The sequence below is a fragment of the Pogona vitticeps genome, chromosome 13, assembly GCF_051106095.1.
Source record: "Pogona vitticeps strain Pit_001003342236 chromosome 13, PviZW2.1, whole genome shotgun sequence".
In the NCBI taxonomy this organism is placed as follows: Eukaryota; Metazoa; Chordata; class Lepidosauria; order Squamata; family Agamidae; genus Pogona; species Pogona vitticeps.
Genome location: NC_135795.1, coordinates 5,017,132 through 5,040,921, shown reverse-complemented (window position 1 = coordinate 5,040,921; position 23,790 = coordinate 5,017,132). Strand labels below are relative to the sequence as shown.

Genomic DNA, 23,790 nt, shown 5'->3' with positions numbered 1-23,790 from the left:
AGGGCCGCAAGGAGAAAACTTGTTGGGACATTGTCTCTGGTCTGTCCTGTGCCAATCTACACTCCACCAAGAGTGCTCAGGGGGTGATAAAAACTGCCCTTTGAGTATCTCATACCCCTTGAAATTCATGAAAACCAGTGTGGTGTAGTTGCAGATAAGAGTGACAGGCTGGCGCTCAGGAGACCTGGGTTCAAATCCACCCTCAGCCATGGAATCTCAGTCAGGGACAGGACTGGTTAAAAAAACACTCCTTAACTCTCTCACATAGTTGGGAAACTCTATTGTCAGGTTAGGTCAGAATCAACAAAGGTATTGAGGGGCTCCGTGTGCCCCATTGAGGCGCTATCGGATTCAGCTCCTGCACGTGTAACCTCTTGTGTTGGTCAGAGGCCAAATGGAAGGGAAAGCAGGTCTACTTACTTCAGAGAAAGCAAGTACTGATTGATTCTCAATGAGTCGGCGAGTGCTTTTGCTCCTTTGGGTCCTATGGAGTTATTCCGAAGACTGGCCCCAAAAAAAGAAGGGAGAGAGTCAGCATTAACTATGCAGAGGCCATCATAGGACAGCAGCCGGGATGGAAAGGCTAGCCTTCATCAACATCCGATGAAGGGCAGAGGTTATTTCTTGCTTCGGTTCCGCTGTCTTGAAATTATTTTGACAGTACATCAAATTCGGCAGCAGTAACAGCACATCAAGACACACATCGATGCCCAAAGTCCTTTGGATACATAAAGCAGACCAATATTTACGACACTGCAAGGGCTGGTGCTAAAGGCCATCAAGCCAGAAACCCAATGGGATTTAAATAGCAACCATCTTGGTCCTAATTAGGGTGGAGCTACTCCGTGAATGGGACTTGTTATGCCAACATCGCTGTAAGATTTAGTGGGTCTCCTCCCCCAACTTCAATTGAGCTGATAAAAAGCTTGCCTTACAATCGTAAGCACGCTGGGCTAGCATTGCCGTGAGCAGGCTTCCCATATTCCAATTCAACCAACATATAGCCTAGAAACCAGGTCAAATGGGTCACCATTCCACACCAAAACCATATGGGGCTTTCTAGAACTATTCAACATCCTTTTGTGTGGGGGGGGGGCTATAGAGGCAAAGTCTACAAACTTCTCACTGGTAGTAATGCCCTCCCAGCTCCCCCCCCCCCGTCACTCTCCTAGCCTCATTTCCCACTTGGGAAGGTAAAGATGGGCAGTCCTCTCTCGAGCCCCGATGCTCACTCAGAAATCGTACTAGTTTTTCTCAAAGCTTGGAACCATTACTTTTGGGGAGGGGGGGACTACAGCTCCCAGAATCCTCCAGCCACCTATGTTGTCTGCATGGTTCTTGGGGTTGTAGTTCACCACAAGGAACCCATCCTAGCTCTGCTCTCGCTCTCTGTTTCTCTGGAAGGGTGAACGGTCCAGGACAAGCCAGGTGGAAGATGAAGGGAATTTGCTGGGCCTGTTCCTGCTCATTGGCTGCCAGTTGCTGACCCCTGAAAAGCCCCAAAACATTTAAAGAGGGCACCTTAGAGGAGGACTTGCCAGATACTTACTCCAGTGACATCAGACTCCTGTTGACCATCAAGGATCTGGCAAGAGCTTTAGCACCCTTGTTACCAATCTCATTTTCTGCCAAGCTGTCCAGGAAGGAAGAAATGGTTAGCTGTGTTTCTTAAGCTCTAGGAATCCTCTCCTTAGAAAAGCTTGATAGCCCTGTTTGAAAATACAAAGTAGGTTTCTTCTTGCTAGACCTACTGGCCTCTAAATTTAAAAGACAACCATTAATGATTGAAAAACCTTTGCTGATTGGGGGATTCTGGGCACTGCAGTCTTTCAAAGTAACTCTTCCAAATTCTGAAAGAGAGTCCTACATACTCATCAGAGTTAGAAACTGGATAAACCAGATTTGGTCTGAGGATGGCTAGTGAAGGACAAAGGTAGCTACAAGTAATTTGGGGTCTTTTTTAAAAAAATCAGAAAAGCTGAAATACTGTAGGCTTTCAGTTAATAAGTCTACCTTTATGATTTTGGGGGTCTAGAATGCACTGGGATTTGCACACATAGCCAGCGTGATTGCTTGTGCAATTTAAACGAATGATAAACCAAATTATGATTTAAAAATATATTATTTCCAAGGCACCTTGAGATACTGGTGTTCTGTTTTCTCCAGAGTAATTTGTTCCTAGAAGTGCCATTTTAGGGAGAAAAAAATTGAAGATGAAGGCATTAAATAAACATACATATTCAAGCCAGAATTTGAAAAAGTTACTTTTTCGGAAATCGACTCCCATAATCCCTCAGTCATTGGCTAGAACTTTGATCCATCCATCCATCCAAAATATTTTTATCCTGCCTTAAAAAGGACCCAGGGCTGCTTACATCATTACATCTCAGACAATATTTAATGGTTAAAACAGTAAGTATACAAATACTAGTAAGGATCAAACAAATATTGCAATAGTAACAGTAAACAAAAGCAGCACCAAAAACTCATTCAAAGCGGTAAAGACACAACAATCAGTTTGAAAATCCAACTCAAAGCAGCCTGTCACTCAAAGCAGCCCGTAACTCAAAGTGTTGTGATCCACTTTTACTGGACCACAACAGAATCACACAAATTGCAAGCTTTCGTGAAGAAAACCCCACTTCCTCAGGCTCAGCACCACCCCTTCGTGAGCAGTGCAAATTTTTTTTAAAAAATTGGTGTTACATGTCTGAGATATTAGTTGTTAAACATTAGCTCCTACTCTTAAGGAACGGCATTCCTGCTCCTTGTGTTATTTTTGAAATGTAACTTGACTGCACCCTCACTACGCCACAACTAACTAGGTTAATGGCAATTACCACCATGAAATTAGGTTGATGGCCAGCTACGGCCCTTCCTTCAAAGGAAATAGATGTGAAACTCAGCCCTGATGACAGGCCACCTGTTTTGCAGCATACAGGATAGCTAAAAACCAAGAGGTTCCCAAGGGAATCAAGCACGACTGCCATCAGCTGCCCATCTCAAGGAGAGCCGTTGGTTCTACACCTGTTCAGTAGGGAGCTACCAACTTGAACATATTCCTAAAAGCTAGGTGAGTTGGCAGTGAGGCGTCACCTGATCTTCTGGATCTGGCAGTCTTTCCCGCTCAGCACGCTGCTCAGCAAGTCCATCGCGCCGTCCTTAAACTGGTTGCAGTCCAACCTGGACCCGACCACGGAAAGAGAGTAAAGCAACATGCATGTGAGACGAGAGGTAGGCAGGTTTCGTAATTAACTGCAGCAGGAAACGAAGCTGACCTGACCACATGCCTGGGACAGCCGGTGGACTTTCCTGTAGGTTGTGAGGGAAGGAGGAACGAACGGACACACCAGCCTTTTGAAAAAATAACCTTTTTGACTATAATACTCAGAATCCTCCCTGTCAAGACTTCTCATGCAGAATTGGGGGGGGGGGGGATTCTGGAAACCAAAGTTCCCCGGATTAACTTTTCCAAGCTTCATTTCATACCCTCACACTTACGTTCACAAGAACTTGTGCATTATCTTATCATACTGTGCTTATCTGACAAACCCCTGCGGTCTATATTATAGAAAGGAGGAATGATGCACCTGTATTAGGATTGCTGGCAGAGGGGCAAGATATATAGGTCTCCTCTACTCCTCGCTCCTCACCCCACACGGAAAGTGTAGGACGGTTTGGACACCCCTGCATTAAAAGAAAAAAATCCAGAAAAAACTATTTTCACATGTATTATCAGAGCCGGCCACTAGAGGAAGCCACAGCCATGCTATGAATACATGTTAGTGAAAAATACATAGCATGATATCTGGTGCCCTTGTGGCCAGATCTGGTAATGCATGTGAAAATATTTTTCTGGGTTTTTTCCTTTTACCGTGCACTCTCTCTCTCTATATATATATATATAGCATTTGCTATTATCCATGGTTTTCAGTATTCACGAGGGGCATGGACCCAATCTCCAGCAGATATGGAGGTTCTACTGGACCAGTATAATGGATGCAAGGAAAGCTGAACAAATACTCAACGTGGTCAAGCCCATGAAGAAAAACATCTGATTTTCCAGCATCAAATATGGCTGTCAAAGCCCAAGATATTGTATATCCCAACTTAATCCAGCCACATTGTTTGATTGTATTATTAAAGGGGACTATAGTTAAAGGTTATTTAAGGATTAATGGAGGATTATTAGCAAGTAGTTGTTGTATGCTGCCTTGTGTTCCTTTATTGGAAGAAAGGAGGAATATAGATAACATTCGCCTAGGTAACAGATTAATTAATTGGTTAATGAAGGAGAAGGGATGAACTCTGTACATATGCAAATAACTTCTTCTTTTTCCCTACTGCTTCAAAAGCAGAGCTAAAGTCCCAACATGAAGAACAGGCTCAGGGGAGCCAAGCGTATTGAACTCTGGTTTGTGGGAAGCGCTAGGTGTGCCTTACCTGAGATTACTGCAGTAGAGAAGCTGTGGGAGAAGACTTCGGAAGGCGTGGTGGGTGAGGCCGTTGGAGAGGTTCGCCTCTTCTGAACACACCTCCGAGGTCTGCAGGAGATAAGCCAGGGCGGAGCAATGGGCCGGTGTCAACACCCCAGCCAGGTTCTCGTTTTTCATCGCTTCCTCAACGACGACGGCAACTTCCAAGTGGTGCATCTCGTGTAAGCACCGCATGAGGTTTACCGTCCTGCAGGAGACATCTTGTTCCATCCCTAGAAGGTTCTGGAGGAAGCCAACGACATAACTCCGGTAATGGTGATGCTCGTCCCTCACCAAGAACCAATCAGAGAGGGCCTTGTTCACCTGGGAGGAGAGAAGACCAGCAAGGAAGCGCACGAAAAGGTCCAGGTGTCCGTCCTCAGACTGTAGAGATCTCTGGATGGTGACAGAGGTGCTGCGTTACCAGACTACGCCAGGGGGCGTAATGGTGAAGTGAACTGCCCAGAGATGAAACCAAACAGACACTGTTGTAGTGTTGAAAGTATTATTTACAATAAAGTCCATATATACAGGGTAAATACAGCTTCTCTTGGTCCTTTATACAGTCCTGGTCATACACAGTAGTTCTTCAGTTAGCAATGGTAAATTACAGTTTCCAGTAACCAAATATTGTTACCAATGTAAATAGTCCAGCATCCACGAAGTCTTCTCCTCTCACCACGGAGATAGTCTTCCTCCAGGATCTTCTCCTTGCAATATGGCAAGTCTTCATCCAACGATGCAGAATATTCAGCTCTCAGCAACACGATCACCAGCAACACAACAACCAACCAACCACCCAAAACTACCCAAACTACCCAACAGTTTGTCTCTGCAAGCTTGGCTAGTTTTATTCTTGGTTGTACCAATCAAATTGGTTGTCACACAGCTGCCTCAATTAACCCAGCTGTGCTCCTTTGTTACATGCTGCTTTACTAAATCCTGATCCTGTAACAACTTATACACTGAATTGCAATGAACAATTCCCTAGGTTGACTTTGAGACCTGTCAATCTCCTCCAATTGTTTATAGCAATTCTGTTACATATGTATTTACATAGTACATTGCCTTGAACATATACAGAGTTCTTTTTACATTCATATGTACATTATACCATTCCCAACATTTCACATGCTTTGTTATGTTTAGTTGGCCCCAATACTTTTGTTAAACAATCAGCTTTGTTATTTTCTGTTCCACAGTATACCAGTTCAATTAAACCATTTTCTATACTTTGCTTTACATTTTGGTATCTGATATCTGTGTGTTTAGATCTGCTTTTTACATTTGGTGAGTTTGCCATCTGTATGGCAGCTTGATTATCTTCAAAAACCTTTATTTGTGATTTTATATTCACACTCAGATCTTGTGCTAATTGTTTATAGAATACTAGATCTGTACACAATTCAGATAATGCTGCATACTCAGATTCAGCAGAAGACAACGATATAAATTTCTGTCTAGCTGTCTTCCAGCTTATCAAACTTCCTCCCAAATGTACAGTCATGCCTGATGTTGATCTTCTGGTTGTTAAATCACTACCATAATTAGCATCGGCATAGGCAGTGATAGACAGTTCTCCCACTGGTTCTAAATTTAGCTTTTTATTTTGTGCCCCTTTTAAATACCTAAGTACTCTTTTTGCTGATTGCATGTGCCTTTCATTCGGCTTGCTCACGTTCCTAGATAGCAGGTTTACAGCTATAGAGATGTCTGGCCTTGACCATCTGCTCAAATATAGTAAGCTGCCTACCAGTGATCTATATACATCAATATCACAATCTGGGCCACTAATATCTTCTTTCTCGAACTCTATGTTCATTGGAGTTGCTGCACCTTTACAATCCTCCATCTTATACTGTTTTAGGAGTTTTAATATTTTGCTCTTTTGGGCTATTTTAAATCCTTTCTTACTTCTTTCTATTTCTACTCCTAAGTAGTTACTTATTTCTCCTAAATCTCTCAATTTGTAATGTTTCTTTAACATTTGGATTATTTCTTCAGCCTCTTTCTTATCTTTGGTGAATATGGCTAGATCATCCACAAATACTAATATTATAGCTTGTGTTCTCTCATTTATAAATAAACAAGGGTCAGCCTTTCCTTGCACAAAACCATTATCCTTTAAAGTTTTAGTTAAATGTTGGTTCCATTCATGGCCACTTTGTCTGAGACCATATAGACTTTTTTTCAATATCCAGCATTTACCTTCACTTTCAATTCCTGGTGGAATTTCCATATAAATTAGGTGTTTCAGGTCAGCATATAAATAGGCTGTTTCTATATCAACATGCCTGGTCATGAGATTATGCTTGGCTGCATAGGTTAAAGCAAATCTCAATGTCTCTGGTCTTAGAGCCGGTGCAAAAACTTGATCATAGTCGTTTGAAGTTTGTGCATATCCTTTTGCCACTAACCTTGCTCTATACCTCACATTACCATCGGCATCCACCTTCCTTTTAAATACCCATCTGGAACCAATTACTTTTGATTTTTCAGGCAGTTTTACCTCCTCATAAACTTTCAGTTGTTTTAATGAGTTTAACTCCTTTTCCATTGCCTCTTTCCATTTTATTTGTTCTTTCTCAGGCATACTACATATGTCATTATATGTCTCTGGTTCAGCCACATTGAGACAATAATAGGTCTCAGGCTTGTACCTGTCAGGAGTTTTTCTCTCTCTGCTAGACCTCCTAGGTAATTCTCTGTCCTCCTCTAGAGTTTCCCTCCTTTCTGAGTTGGATGGAATTTCTTTATCAGATTGCATTTCCTCAGGTTCTTCCTCTCTTTTAATTTCTTGCTCTGTTTGTGAGTCACTTTCATCTGCACTATCTTCACTACTTTCATTCCTTTCATGCAATTTAATTATTGTTTCTGGGGGTTTACATATTTTGTCCCAGTTACTGTGCTCATTAAAAGAAGCACTGCTACTTATGACAAGTTTGTTGGTATTTGGCAACCCAAACCTAAATGCTCTCCTATTTTGCTGATATCCAAGGAAATACATCAACCTGGCTTTTTTCTCTCCCTTTCTCCTTATTTCTTTTGGGATGTGAACCCATGCAGGAGATCCAAATACATGTAAAAATTTTAAATTTGGTTTTCTCCCAGTCCAAACTGTGTAGGGTATATTGTTTATTCCACTGTGCCAAAGGATATTAATATAAAAATTCGCACAAAGTGTAGCTTCCCCCCAATATTTCTCAGATAGATTACTCCCCCTAATCATTGCCTCAGCCATATTCTGCAGAGTTTGGCCCCTTCTTTCAATAAAGGCATTCTGAGTAGGTGTATAGGGAGCGGCTCTCCTGTGAGTAATACCATTTTTCTTTAATATTGCTTGAAATTTGGCATTTGTAAACTCTGTTCCATTGTCAGTTTGCACCACCTTAACCTTTTTCCCTGTTTTACGCTCTACAAATTTGAGCCATTTTTCAAACTCTACATGTACTGCACTTTTATCTTTCATAAGATAACAGTATCCAAACCTGGACTTTTGGTCTTGGATAGAGAGAATGTATCTGGCTCCTCCTAATGATGCACTTTTGGGTCCAATTACATCAACTGACACAAAATCTAATATATTTTTCACTTGTACATCACTATGTTTCATTATAGGAGCTTTCTTACTCTTGGCTAATTGGCAAGCTTGACAATTCACATATTCATTGCATTGCTTTAAATTAACTCCTACTGAGTTTTCAATTGTTTTTCTCAATGTTTTGTAGTTTGCATGTCCTAGTCTTTGATGCCATAAATGAATACAATCTTTGTGTATACATTTGTTTTCATAGACATTGTTAGCCCTAGTACAGTTTAGTCTATATAAATTGTTTCTAGCATAGCAATTCAATTTTTCATTGTTCTTGCTAGTTATTACACATTTCTCCTCATAGAAAGTGCTAACAAACCCATTCTTTGCTAATGAACTCACAGAAAGTAAATTATGCTTCAAATTTGGAACATGTAAAACATCTATTGGTCTAGCAATATAAGGCAATTTCACTTTACCTTTTCCCAGTACCTTAGCACTAACACCATTTGCTAAGCATACTTGTTGGTTGGATACAGGTTGGTAGTTAAATATTAGCTGTTTGCTCTTACACATGCTGGCAGTTGCTCCTGAGTCGACAATCCACTCTTCACCCTGTTCAGAGTTATAAATTTCCTCAGTCAGGCTTAGTGTTTCTCTCTTGCGTCTGGTTTGTTTTTCTTTTCCTTTCTTAAATTTACAGTCTTTCATCAGATGTTTTCTTGAGCCACAGGAAAAACAGCGTTTTCCAGAATGAATGCTTGCAGCTGTGTCCCCCTCCTCCTCACTTTCTTTCAGCTTATCACGTTGATTAGTGAGTTTGGAGTCTCGGAGCTGTTTGTTATCTTTTCTCTTTTGTTCTTCTTCCAACAGTTTGCTCGTTATATTAATTACTGTTAGCTCTGCTTGAGGAAGAATTTCTAAATTGGTCACCAGCTGATCATATGACTCATCTAATGAAGACAGAATAATAAATGCTTCTTGTATTTCTGTAAATGTGATGTTCTTTTCCCGTAAGTCCATCAACATTGACTTCATTGCCTCTAAATGTTGAAGCATACACCCTCCAGCTTTCAGTCTAGTTCGAAAAAGTTTCCTGGCAATTTGAATCTGGCTTCCAACGTTATCTCTTACGAAGAGTCTCCTTAAATCCTCCCATGCCTTCTTTGCTGAGTTTTGGCCTCTCAGGTGGATAAGAAGACGGTCTTCTAGAGTTAACCCAATAATAGCCAGAGCTTTAAAATTTAGTGCTCTTTTTTCTTCATCTAGGACTGCTGGGGGATTTTCTACAATGTCCCATAATGCTTCCTTTTGTAATAGCAACTGTACCTTCTGCTGCCAAGTTGCATAATTCTCCCCATTCAACTTTTTTATGCACAGTCCAGCCATAGACATTTCGTTGGCCATTTTTACCACAGACTGTAGCCCACACTACTTGGCTCTCTCTGTTCAGCAGTTTCTTCAAAACTTCTTAAATTTATACCTGGATGCAGTCTGGTGCGCTGTCTGGGCCCATAACCAATTGACAGAGGTGCTGCGTTACCAGACTACGCCAGGGGGCGTAATGGTGAAGTGAACTGCCCAGAGATGAAACCAAACAGACACTGTTGTAGTGTTGAAAGTATTATTTACAATAAAGTCCATATATACAGGGTAAATACAGCTTCTCTTGGTCCTTTATACAGTCCTGGTCATACACAGTAGTTCTTCAGTTAGCAATGGTAAATTACAGTTTCCAGTAACCAAATATTGTTACCAATGTAAATAGTCCAGCATCCACGAAGTCTTCTCCTCTCACCACGGAGATAGTCTTCCTCCAGGATCTTCTCCTTGCAATATGGCAAGTCTTCATCCAACGATGCAGAATATTCAGCTCTCAGCAACACGATCACCAGCAACACAACAACCAACCAACCACCCAAAACTACCCAAACTACCCAACAGTTTGTCTCTGCAAGCTTGGCTAGTTTTATTCTTGGTTGTACCAATCAAATTGGTTGTCACACAGCTGCCTCAATTAACCCAGCTGTGCTCCTTTGTTACATGCTGCTTTACTAAATCCTGATCCTGTAACAACTTATACACTGAATTGCAATGAACAATTCCCTAGGTTGACTTTGAGACCTGTCAGATGGCGTTCTTAAAGTGGCTGTAGAAGCCCAGCTTGGGCCAAGACATCCCACTCTCGACAAAGAGGTCGAAGAGGGCGCGCTTGGCAGTACTATAATAATAGGAGGCGGCCAGGAATTCCTGAAAGGTTAAGTGGGGGAAATAGTAAATGGTTGAAAGGGGGGTCTCTTCCTTCAGGAGGAGTCTGTTTGACAAGCTGACGTGGAGGGACGAGAGGTCTACCCCATAGGCCTTTATGTCTTGCTCGTGGAACATGGTTTTCCTCTTGATCAGGCCGTAGAAGGCCAACCTGCCTAAACAGCCCATCGCTTTCTTGAAATTAGGGGCCACCTGGTCTATCCGAAGGACTTCTTTCTGCTTCCCTTGACACTCACCGTAGAGGGCCATTTTAAAATAATACGAGTAGATTTCCGACAATGTCTTTGGAACTGCTGAGGTTTCTGGAGAGCAATCGCTGTTCTTGAGAAAGTACCCCACCGAAGAGCCACAGATCCGACAGAACGCTGGGACGGCGCACAGGATATACAAAGAGCGGTTAGTCTTGAGATGATGCACCACAGCATCAGATAAGTGTTGGCTCTCTGGAAACATGTGTTCTATACAGTCTTTAATCTCAGCATCACCAAAGCCCTGTATTTCGGTCATCCTGTCCATGAGACCCGCCGGGATCTGGCTCGTTGCTGTAGGGCGAGAGGTGATCCAAATGGAAACCTCTTGCAATAGGTTGCCTCGGATGATGTTCGTGATCAGGTTTTCCACTTGGATCTCCTTCTGGAGGTCTGTGCAAACGATGGTGTTGGAAAAATCCAACAGGGTCTTAAATTCATCCAAACCGTCAAGAATGAGAAGCGTCCTGGCACAACCCACAGAGAGGAAGCTCAGCTCGGTTAAATGTGGGCACGCCAGTCGGACCAGCCTCTCAGCTGAAAGCTTTTCATAAGCGTTTAGCTCCCGGAAAGTGAGAGGCAGCACAAAGACGAATTCCTTCCCAATCTCTCCCTTCCCCCAGGCGTGGACAAAGAACTTTACCAAGGTGCTTTTGCCAATGCCCGCCACTCCGATGGTCACAGAGGTACGGGGCGGGATGCTGCATTTGGACAGGGGCAGGAAAAGCTTCTCCAGGGGGATCTTCTTGGAGGTGTTTCTCAAGCCTTTGGTGGTTTCGATCTGGACAAAATCGTGCTGTTTCTGTTGGAGATCAGTCAGCCCTTCCACCAGAAGAAGGCTGGTCAGCCTCTCCAAGGGGACAAATTCAGCGTTCATGCCACACCAGTTCTGAAGAGTCTCCATAGGGTTGGGCACCATCGGTGGTGGCTAACAGAAGAAGACCAGAAGTAATGAATGATGTGAAGGGGTTCCTTCACCCATGCCTAATCTCATCAACAGTTACTTTTCTGCCTCCCTCCCTTCTCTTCACATCAGTTCCTGATGCTTTTATACCTTCCTTGTCTCTTGGCATCAGTATCACCATTGGTCTTATAACCCTTTGGTTTCGTGTTTCTAAAATCCTAGAGGCTTCTAATTGAAAACTTGAAGACGTTCTTTCTCTGGCTACAATTTCCAAAATTGCCCAGCCTCTGGTCACTAAAAATATTGGCTGGAGGGGGACTGTTTCTAGGTGTGGTACTCCAAAAAATGAAAACAATGACACCTTTCGAGCTCTGCCCCCATCTGTTTTCCATTACACCCATAGAGGAAAGGGATGCTCACCTGCAACATTAACATTGTCTCCTTTTCTCCCATTCATTAGCCAGGCAAAACTTTGTTCAGCTTGAAAAGGACTAAGTTCATAGCCCCCGTCCCACCCCGAAACTAAGTTTGCGATTACTATAGCTTAAAGCAGGGAAGTTGACAAGACTTTGGGTCCAAGTCCCAAACCTGAGTCTTTTCTATGAAGCCCCAAGTCCCAAATCCCTATAAAAAATGAATTTTTCCCCCAGGAAAAAAAAGGGAGGGATGAGTGGAATCAAATCCGAGATATTGAGGGGAAAAAACTGAGTCAAATCAGACTGGAGTCCAACTCCCATCACTCAAATCCCCCCTCTCCCAATTACAAGCTTAATTTGGGGAGGAGGTATGAACTTCATGTCTTTTTTCAGCTGAAAGATGGCGCTTTTTTCTAAAGTTTCACCTAAATATAGAACTAGGACGGAGAACAAGGAAGCAACTTCAACGCTGTGATCTCACCTTTCCTTCTTTCCAAGCTGCAACAGCTGTCCTTAAGACTTTGGAAACAGAGAAAGAGCCGATTAACTATAATTGACACAAGTGCGGAACATTCAAGGGGCTGAAACAAGGCCAGCGTGAAACATTTCAATGGGAGATGCTCCCTTTGTTCAAGAGGAGAAGGATGAATCACCAGCAGGAAAGCTTTAGCAATTTGACTGAAGCACCTGTACCGTTAAGAGCCTGTTCACGAACATCATTACCTCTTTCAGCTCCGACTTTTTGTGGCTAACTGGTTTAACCTGCACTGTCCATATGGCCACTTTGAACTCCCTTTATGGAGATTTGGGTTCATTGCTGATCACGGAAATCTGCCAGCAAGTTTTCCCTTATTTTCCAGGCACCAGGGGCTGGATGGTATCTTGTGATACCTGGTGTCAGCCAGATGTTCCTTGTGCCTCACAATATTTCTCATCATTACTGGTTCAAACAGTGTTATATGATAGCAAATATTAGACATAGGCATGCCTGGACTGTATTAGGGGGAGTGTAGATTGAGGGGAGTTAATTATAAGACCAATTGTGCCAGAAACTATTAACATAATGTATTAAAGCTGAAGTACTTAGGTTTCAGCTGCTTACTTAATGGATAAATGCATTCGAAGAGAAACACACAGGAAGAGGAAAACAGTCATAAAATTCATATTAAAAATGAAACTTTGATCTAAGCACAGCATAAAAATAAATGCAAAACTAACTGAAAACACAAGTCAAAGCCAACACCCGAAGAGTGAGGTCCTCTTCAGCCACAGACCAGCCCACAAAGGTTCTCCTGAGTGAAAACATTTTTGTGTGGATGGTCAAAAGATAAACTTAGTGAATCACACAGGGTTCTTACTCTCACTTTTCTGGGTCCGTGTCAGGAGCTACTCTTTTTTTTAGGTGAGGGTAAGATTACTCTAGTTTTGTTGGATTCCAACACATGCAATTATTGGGATCGAAACAAAATGGCACTTACTGCTTTCAGTTTCCCAATATCATGAAGTGGCTTAAACCAACAGCTTAGCCACTAAATGATATTGGGCCCTTAAAAACCTCCTTCATTCCTCCATGGAGGGGGAGAGTGAGGAAGCAAATGGTTTGTTTTGTTTTAAAGTGTGTTAGGGTAAATAGAGTTGTTCTAGGTCTGTATGCCATGTTATTATTTTATTTTATTTATTTAATATCCCACCCATTTAGACAACGAAATTAAAAGAACCTGCTTCTTAGGAGGAAAACGATGACAAACCTAGACAGCATCTTAAAAAGCAGAAACATCACCGTGCCGACAAAGGTCCGCATAGTCGAAGCTATGGTTTTTCAAGTAGTGGTGTATGGAGGTGAGAGCTGGACCATAAAGAAGGCCGACCGCTGAAGAATTGATGCTTTTGAATTGTGGTGCTGGAGGAGACTCTTGAGAGTCCCCTGGACTGCAAAGAGAACAAACCTATCCACTTTGAAAAAAATCAACCCTTGAGTGCTCACTGGAAGGACAGATCCTGAAGCTGAGGCTCCAGTACTTTGGCCATCTCATGAGAAGAGAAGACTCCCCGGTACAGACCCTGATGTTGGGAAAGTGTGAAGGCAAGAGGAAAAGGGGACGACAGAAGACGAGATGATTGGACAGTGTCATCGAAGCAACCAACATGAATTTGACCCAACTCTGGGAGGCAGTGGAAGACAGAAGGGCCTGGCATGCTCTGCTTTTTAAGATGCTGTCTAGGTTTGTCATTGCTTTCCTCCCAAGAAGCAGGCATCTTTTAATTTCATGGCTGCTGTCCCCATCAGCAGTGATCATGAAGCCCAAGAAAGTAAAATCTGTCACTGCCTCCATATCTTCCCTTTCTATTTGCCACGAGGTGATGGGACATGGTCTTAGTTTTTTTGACGTTGCTTTAGTTTTTTTTTATGTTGACACACCCATTGTGGGTATTGCATGGCTAATACATTGTGGTTAAGAATGGAACCAGCTGTATTGGCTCTCGCCTTTCCATTGAACTATTTCAGCGATGTGGGGAGGGGGGGTTTGCTGCTTGGGTAACAGCCTATCCTCTATATTATTTTACCCAGGCTTTGTGCTCTGGAGAGGACACTCCAGCTTTGCATACAGAGTCGAACTGGCCTCTTCAGCCATACTAGACGCTCTTCCAATTCCTCTATTCAGAGCGCGTTACCATAGTCTCTTGCGACTGGTGTGGTTAAGACATCCTGTGGTCCCAAAGCTATGTCATGTCTCAAACGCCCTGCAGTGTTATCAAAAACTGTGCAGTATTCAAACAAAGTTTGTTTTTGTTTATACAGCATTTAGAAGCTGCTTTTTAAAAAAAACAGCATGCAATTGGATCCAAAATGTGAAGTTGCAGTTGGAAGTGGGAGCAGAAAAGTTATGTGCAACTGATTGTTAAAAACTGAAATGACAGGCAGAAGACAGTTCCCTCTCCTGCGTCCCCACCAAACACACCTTTTTGAGGGTGGTGGGACAGAGAGAAAGGCCTCTCCTGATGATCTTAACGCCCGGGCGGGCTCATGAAGGATCACAGAGGGAGATGTGGCTCTTGAGATCGCAGGGAGCCAAGACGTTTAGAGCTTTATGGATTAAAACCAGCCCTTTGAATTGTGCCCAGATATAGATTAGCAGTCAATGGAGCTGCTGTAATTGGGTGGCATTGTTGATGGAGGAAGTTTCTCTGAAGGGCAAAGCACCAGTTTAGAGAAATGCCTTTCTGCTCCTAACCTTTTCATCCTAGGCCCTTTCCTCCATTTTTTAAAAATATGGGAGTGTGGGTACATGTTTATAAATAAATGAATGGACTTTCTATCTTTATAATTTGTTCCTATGACTCATTCGTGCAAACAGTTACCCGGCTTTGTACATGTTCAGGGATTCAATTAACAGTTGTGGTGCTCTGAGAAGGAGCCCGGCGTAGGAGTGCCGACCTGGCAAACCACCGCTTGCCAGGTTGGCACTCCTGATTTCTCCTCGCCTCCTGATTCTTGCCATGGGCTTCTCATAGCTCACAGCAATGGGCTTGACGGAACTGGAAGTGCCTTAAAGGGAGCCACATCCCAATGACATGTAGAGAGTCAGTGGCTTTCCAGATGTTGTTTGATGATGGCCTTCCTGTAGGCAAGAATGGGAGCTTGACCCCAGGGACATAGAATCACAGAACTGCAAGGATGATGGGGGGAGACTGGAAGCCAAGAGCTAGGAGGGAAGACTGAAAGAACTGGGCCTGCTTAGCCTTGAGAAAAGAAGACTGAAGCACTTTTCAAATGCTTGAAAGGTAGTCCTACCGAGGAGGGGGAGAAACTCTTCTTTATCATTCCAGGGTGCAGGACATGTAACAATGGGCTCAAGCAACTGGAAACCAGATTTAGATTGAATATCAATGAAAATAAAATCTCAACTGCTGGAGCAGTGTGACAATGGAACCAATTATCTTGGGAGCTGATGAGTGCTTGGATATTGGAGGAATTCAAGAGAAAATTGGAGAGCCATCTGTGAGATCTGCTTTGATTTGGATCCCTGCCTTGAGCAGGGGTTAGACTTGATGGCCCCTTCCAACCCCATTATTCTGTGACTCTTCTATGATTAGAACTAGGAGGTCATCCCAAGGGGTCAGGTAGTTCAGCTAAGGATCCCTGACACAGTCCCACCCAACTGCCAGAGAAAAGCTCTCCGCCTTCTTATGCAGTCAGTTCCACGGCTTCTTCCAAACTCTTCCTAATGTTCTCTTGAAATCTCCTTTCTTGTAATTAGGCCTACAGTGACTGGTTAATTTATGCAGCCATCATCACATCTGTCTTTGCAAGATCAGTTGCTAAAGATTCATTTCCAAAGTATTATTCGTTTTAAAACTTATCTTTCTGGACATCAACCTTTTTTTTTTCTGAAACAAGCAATCTGCAGATTGCTTGTTTCAAACAAAGTACCCTATCCAGCTCCAACGCCTTGCACGGCTGAAGCATTCCTGATACATGGCCACCCAGCTGTGGAAGAAAGAAGGGCCATTGTTTCTTGGTCAAGAACAGGACCTTTACTAAAATCCCACTTTCTTATTATTTGCCTGCCTGCCTGCCTGCCAATTTAAATAGTCCAAAATATCAGATTTTTTTAAAAAAATTGAGATTAAAGTCAATTTGATTCAAATCAAATTTACCCTGGAAATTCAAAAATCTGCAACAGATTGTTTGAGGGAGATTGACAGGGGCCCTTTTCAGTGGCCACTCTCAGGCTCCGGAAGTCACTATCATGGGAAGCTAGGTTGGCTGAGGACTGCCCTTCTGATGTCCTTTCTGTCAGCAGACAAAGACCTTCCTACTAGGCAAGCCTTCAACTGAAATGACAGCTGAGGAGGTCTTAACAAATGTGCTGCTCATTTCTGTTGTTAATCATAATCAATGTTTTTAACAGAAATCCTTTTAATTGCATTCAAGTTTCAAAATAACTGACTTAACTATGTCTTGACATCATATTTAATATGCATTCTTTTAAAAGTCTGCTTATTTTTAACTTGTCATGTAAGCCACTTTGAATTTTTGGAGAAAGGCAGGAGAGAAACACAGAAGATGCAGCCATTTTGCTGAGGTTAAACAGGTCTGAGTCAGGATCCGTGCGTGGCTGGGAGGACCTTGTCTGATTCCCTCAGAGCTTGAAAAATTAACCTACGGCCCCTCAAATTTCTTAGTCAGCTTGGTCACTGGCTGGAAGATTTTGGGAGTTGAAAGACAGAACGTAAGCTGAAAGAAAGAATATAAACAAATGCTGCAGTAATCCATAAATATGCCCTTAGCTTTTCCCTGCACAGCCCCAAAAGGCTGAGGCTCATGACAGTACCCCAGTTTCGCACGGAGAAAAACATCTTGGGTTCAACGAGGACTGGGAAACCTCCGGACTGGAATTCCAGTGAGTGTTTGCCAGACGAGAACAGCCCAGACTTCCCTATCTTTACACCCTCCAGAGGTGTTGTATTACAAATTACATCATCCCCCAACAACGAGCAGCGGCTGTGTCATCAGGGGATAATGGGGAGCACCAACCCCCACTCATGAAGGACCCCACATTGGGGGCCTCTGGTGTTCTGATGATTCCACGCAATCTGAGCCAGTATAAAGCCGTTTAATATGTCCCTATGATTCTTTTCGTAATGATCTCACCAAATCTGGTGGCCAGAGGCACAGAAGTAAAGGACCATTGCTATGTGGCCTTGTAGATGAGGAAACAGCCCCTATTTGAACAGTTTACATGACAAGGTGCGCCTTTTCTACACAACTATCAAAGACACATGAGCCACCTCCATGTGGCCAAGCTACAGGTATAAAAATCATCTCTTTACAAAACCGCACTCTCCTGGTGAAAATATACTCCGCGTTTCCTCCTACCTTCCATACCTCAGGTTCTTGCTGTCTCCTGTGGGGTTCTTCCTTAGGCGGACCTCACATTTTGAGCTGAGTCTGCAGTGCCGGAAAAGGCTCCCTCCTTCCCTCCTCCTGGTGCCCGAAAATTATCCTGTCAGAATGCTGTAGGCCAAACGCGCGGTTTCTAGAAGCATGTTCTCCAGATACCTTGAATGCCTTTATCTGCTGTGGTCTGGATGCAAAAAGAAAGACGGGCACCCAACTGGCTCTTCATAGATGGATTTGTTGAGCAGATCTTTATTTCTGCAAAATAAAGATAGGTTTTAGTCTCATCTCGATGTTCTTGGCTCAAAGGAAGGAAAAAGAACAAGCAACGCCGACAGCTAATTGAGTCTCTTAATCTTCACTTCACTGCAGATGCTGTTCCAGTTGAGTAGCTTTTTTTCTTCTCAAACATCTCGAGACTCACCTCTTCCTGCCTTGTGGGTCTCATTTGTTCTTCCTTCCTGTTCATTTCAAAAGCTGCAAGACGGCCTCGTGCAGTGTCATGGCCAACTTGAGGAAAAATCGCAGCCCACACTTGATGGGAAATGGGGATGTTATGAATGTTTTATTGTGCTACTAGTGGTGGTTTACATTTTTTTGCACGTTTCAAACCGATGTGTTTTCCTAAATGGGTTGTGTCTAGCAGGTCAGTACTCTCAAGAGCACCGAAAATCCCCCATTGCCTGGTGGGAGGGAAGTAACCATGCCCTTTAAGGTTCATCCCAAACATGCATGGAACTAAATACTTTGCACTGACAGAGACCTCACTTCTTCCTTTGACTGACCTCACACTGAGGGTCAAACTAGACAGCCAAGGAAACGTATATGCCACCCACCAACTGGATTTCTCCAAAGTTTCATGCCTTGGCAGTCAGACTTGCAAATTCAGCCTTTGTTTACCTTCCTAGGCTGTCTGGATAGCTCAGGGGTTTTGGTATCTGGCTGTGAAGTTGGAGGTTGGAAGTTCGATTCCCCAGTTTGCCTCTGGGGGGGGTGAGAGCCAGCCTGTGGGGCCTTGGGCAAGCTGAACAATCCCAGGTTGCCCCCAGAAGAAAGGAATAGTAAACCACATTTGAATATTCTGCACCTGTGCAGAATAAGTCAATTCTGACTTATGGTGAAACTTTCCAGGTGCTTCTAGGTAAACTGTACTCGGAAGAGGTCTACCATTCCCTTCTTCTGGATCACCCTGGAACTGTGCAGCTTGCCCAAGGCCACACAGGCTGGTTTTACTCTCAGGAGGCACAGTGGGGGAATCAAACTCCCAACCTCTGGCTCCACAACCAGATACTGAACTCACTGAGCTATCCAGCCAGCTGACCACCAGCTGGGGGAAGGCAGTACTAGAAATCTGGCCTCCATTTTCTTGAGCAACAACATGCAGCATTTGGTTTTTCATAGCAACATTTCTCCCTATGCTGATGGTGCAGCACACCACAGAGATAGAGCAGGTAATTTGCTCCCCACATTAAACCAATCAGGCCCAAACAAAAGAAAAATGGGGGGGGGGGGGCGGAAATATAAGAATCTTTTCTCTATCATCCCAGAGTCCAGACCATGTCATAATGGGCTCAAGTGACAGGAAGCCAGATTCAGGCCGAATATCAGGAAAAAAACTCTTAACAATTAGAGCTATATGACCATGGGAACCCATGAGCTTGGGAGGTGGTGAGCGCTCTAACGCTGGAGGCATTCATGACAAAACTAGATAACCCTCTGTCAGATCTGCTTTGATTTGGATTCCTGCCTTGAACAGGGGTTAGACTTGATGGCCTCATGGGTCCCTTCCAACTCGATTATTCTAAGATTCTATTAAAAATATATATACCAATCAGCTCAACCGTTAAACCAACCAGTTCAACAACTCTGTTTGAACTCTGACCATTAAGAGCTGGGTATACATTTCAGCCACACGGAGCTGAATTCTGGAAACAATCCCAAGACCCACATTTGCATTTTACAATCATAAATTTGTGCATCAGCAGCACACACACACACACATACACCAATTATATATTCACTAGCTAGGAAATTCTAGGTCATTATTTGTGTTGCTCTGTACAGGCTGTGGCATGAGAGAATGCAAACATCAAGCCAATCTGCAGACAGGATGTGAGAAACCACATGTAAGGGGGCAGGAAGGGGAGCCGTCTCTGTACAATACTTGCAGTAAAAGGAGCAAGGAAAAGAAAATGCACCAATGTATGAGCACTGAGCGATATTTTTTGCTTCATTCAATACAATAATTGTGCTCTCCCTTTCTGGAGCTGAATGAATTACAAGCAGAACATCTGTATGAAGCAATAGAAGCAACTGACAAAGATTTTCAATGCTTGACTGGATGTTGGCAAAACATTTAAAAATTTGAAAGCCTTCCCAATTTTTCTTGCAAATTTGGAACGGTAAATGTAAAAGGGTGTTGCGTGTGTCACACATGAAATATGAACAAAATGAGGGCTTGAAATAGCAGCGATTTGCCTTGATAGTGGAGGGATCCCCCCCCCCAACCAAAGAAATCCTTGATCTTCAAGGTATTTGCAATTGAGGGGATCTTCTATACATTGGCATCACCTAATTGCTTCAAGTTTAAGATCAATTAAAATAGAAATAAAATGTCTTAAATATCAAATACACAGCGTGTGATTTAGTTCTGTCAAATATAAAACTCTATTACATGCAAAATATTTAATTCTATACTGCATAGATTTTTCTTTTAAAAGATACAAAGCACCACTACGGATCAACTATCAAATGCTACAAGTCAAATATCAGGTGACAAAATAGCTAATATTTACTTTGTTTATTTTATACAGCTTCCTTACCAAAGAAATTACTTAGCTGCTTACAATTTTCCTTGTAAACGGCAGATACATATTGAAGCATGTTTCCCATATGAACCTTTTGCTGTGGCTACTGTTTTTAATCCTTGTGTGTGTTTATGCGTGTTCTGTGCTGTCAAGTCAGAACCAACTTACAGCAACCCAAATAGGGCTTTCAAGGTAAGTGGCATATTTAAGGAGTGGTTTCACTAGTTCCACTCCCCTAGTGAGTTGCCATGGCCAAGTTTCGAACCCTGTTCTCCAGAGTCCTAGTCTGCCATTCTATCCAATAGACCACACAGGGATTTAATTAATACTTTTAGCGGATGTTAATTTATACGTTTATACAGTGGTGCCTTGCTAGATGATGATAATCCGTTCCACTGAAATCGCTGTTTAGCGAAATCATTGTCTAGCGAAAAGCATTTCCCTATTGGAATGCATTGAAACCTGTTTAATGTGTTCCAATGGGGAAGAATCGTCGTTGTCTAGCGAAGATCAGCCATAGGAAAGCTGCTTTGGGAACCGCCAATCAGCTGTTTAAATAGCTGTCTTGCAAAGCTTAGGTCCCGAAAACACCCGTTTTGCGAGCGCGGAGGGAGCTGTCAAAATTGTCGTCTAGCGGAAATTGGTTTGCGAAGCAGGGACCAAACATTGTCCAGCGAAATTCCCCCATGGGAATCACTGTTTTGCAAATCGCTATAGCAATCGCCAAAAGTCAATGTCTAGCGGAAAAAACTGTCATGTGGGGTAACTGTCTAGGGAGGCACCACTGTATACTTCTGTTTCTTCAGCATGATTTGCAAAGAATTGCTTTTGTAACTCATATTGATGGAATAAGCAGAATTCAGCTCAGAACAAACTATACTTGTTTCATTTAGAGTGCTAAAAATTAGCATTTCACCCCCAAGCTTAAAACTCCCCAGCAAGTATGGACATAAAGATTTTTTTGTTATTGTTTTTTGTTTAGAGAAGCCAGAACTTAAGGAAAAGATTCTATTGGATTACAACTCCCAGAATCCTGTATCTAGCACAGTGGCTAGCTATGTTGTCTGGGAGAATCTGGGAGCATGTTCGAGCTTTGCTAAGCCTCCTACATAAAAGCCACTCATTGCTACAGATACCAATTCATGATAATGTTAAGGTAAAGGAGAAATATCTGTTATTTTCCCGCTATTAAGGTACTGCTGAGGAACGTCTCATCCTTGAAAAGGCCTATTATTTCACAAAAGTGTCTTTGACTCAAGTGACCACATAGCAAACAATTTTCAGCCACAACTATGGAGGAAACTATGGTGTTGTATGAATCACGAGAAGTTGAGCGCCAATTGGAAGTTATTTGCTGGAGATGTACTGTAAATTAAGCTTTTGGTAGCAAGACGGGAAGCTTCGGTTTTAATGTATTTTGAAACTGAAGCTTTCTTGAAATGTTCTCTTGAATGCATGAGGCTCAAAATTTGGAAGGTGGATGAAGCTGAATATGCTGTCATCCTCCTCAGTTATTTAGACCTGAAGCAGAGTTGCACCACATTTGCTTAAAACCACTCTCTCTGTATAACATTTATTGGAGTTGCTAGCTGAACAGAGGTTACTTGTATTCAAAGAAACATACATGAGTGAACAGGCTTGGTTGAAAATATTTTTTGCTGCCGAATAACCCTAGATCAATGTTTCTCAAGCTTGACTAACCTAGGTGCAAATATTTATGCAAAGTATAATTAATTAATTAATTTTATATGCTGCCCACACTACCCAAAAATCTCTGGGCGGCTTACAACAATTATTTATTTATTTATTTATTTAACTTTACTTGTTTTTAATCATTCCATTGTATTTTAATTAACGAATAGTTTAATTTTTTTAAAAAAAATATTTAATTTACTGTTTTTAATTCTATTCCTTTTAATATTGCAAGTTGTCTTGGGTCCCCTTATGGCAAGAAAGGCAGCCTGTAAATAAATAAATAAATAAATAAATAAATAAATAAATAAATAAATAAATATTTAAAAACCTGAAGGATACTTCCCTTGGCCCCTGGAATTGATAGGAGAAAGGTATTACAAAATCCCCATCAAAATGTCTCTTTAAAGGCCCTTTCTTAGTAATTTTTTGAAAGGAACTAGCTTCTGCTTACTATACATAAGTAACCAAGGGATTGGTCATTACACATGAAAAACTAACTTTGTAATTACTAGTTACATCACTCATTATCCCCTCATGCAATTAGTTACAGGTAACTACTTCAGAACTAACTAGCTACCTGCAAGCTCTGAACCCTGTGACATGATAGTGGGGCCAACTAAGACAATGTCATAAACTACAGGGGCAGAAAACGAGAAACCATTATTTTTAATAACCACACTTTTTAACACTGAGCCCGACCGGGTTTCCAATGCCTTGGCTTTCCTTTTAGAAAGCCAGAACGTCCCAGCGGGCAGGAGACGTCCCTCAGCTTTTAAGAAGAGAAGACGGTCCGTCCTTCTCTGGAGCCAACGCCTCAGCCAAAGAACAAAATGGCGCCTAACTCCCACCCAATCCCTTGTAGAGAAGGCGGCGGCCATTTGCAATATGGCGGCGCTTGCCCCCCACCAGACCGGAGGGGACAGATGAATTTGGGGGCCCCAGGAAGGGCCCGTTTCGGCAGGTCTAGGGGCCAGTTTCTGACACACACCCCTCAGCCCCTTCCACACTGGCCTGAACTGGCTTCCCAAATAGAAAACCGAGAGTCGCTTCTTGGTTTGCTTTTATGGGGGTCCGGTTTTAGGGGCAGACCCTTCGAGAAGCTGAGGGAAAAGATTCTGCTCCGTCCTCTAAGACTGAGCCCCCACTTTTCCCTCTTCTCCGGACGGGACTCCTGAGGCGATGGCTTCCTTTCGCCTCACGACAGGGCCGGCTCTGCAGCCACCACTGAGGGGACAGACTCGGACCTGGGCTGGTAGTGGCCCTTCTCTGTGGGAAGCTGCCCCTCTGGCCACTGATAAAAGGGGGCTTAAAGCCTCCAGCATGGTTCACGTGCACCGTCCCCTCGCTGTGCATTCGTCCCACGTGAAAAAGGGCCACGGTGCACGTACAGGGGCACACACTCTGTGGAACTCCATGTGTGAAGGTGAAGGGTGGACTCTCTGAGAATTGCTAAGATTCTGCAGGCAACGATCCGGGGATACGTCGCCCTGGAGGAAAGGGTCGTGATTAAGATTCGTGTGCGTGTGAAGCCGCTTTAAAGGAG

General features: G+C 42.9%; 1 protein-coding gene and 1 long non-coding RNA gene across 2 annotated transcripts in view; one reads left to right on the top strand and one right to left on the bottom strand.

The window, feature by feature from the left end:
• Positions 1-23,790, top strand: part of LOC144584716 (uncharacterized) — a 34,624-nt gene that overhangs the window by 8,229 nt on the left and 2,605 nt on the right. The window lies entirely within an intron of this gene.
• The window catches only part of NLRC3 (NLR family CARD domain containing 3), a 40,895-nt gene that overhangs the window by 14,659 nt on the left and 2,446 nt on the right, over positions 1-23,790 (bottom strand). Inside the window, 5 exon segments of the mRNA XM_078381497.1 lie at positions 421-504; positions 1,550-1,633; positions 3,097-3,183; positions 4,444-4,871; positions 10,132-11,451. Of these exon segments, the coding sequence (XP_078237623.1) occupies positions 421-504; positions 1,550-1,633; positions 3,097-3,183; positions 4,444-4,871; positions 10,132-11,451 (2,003 nt within the window).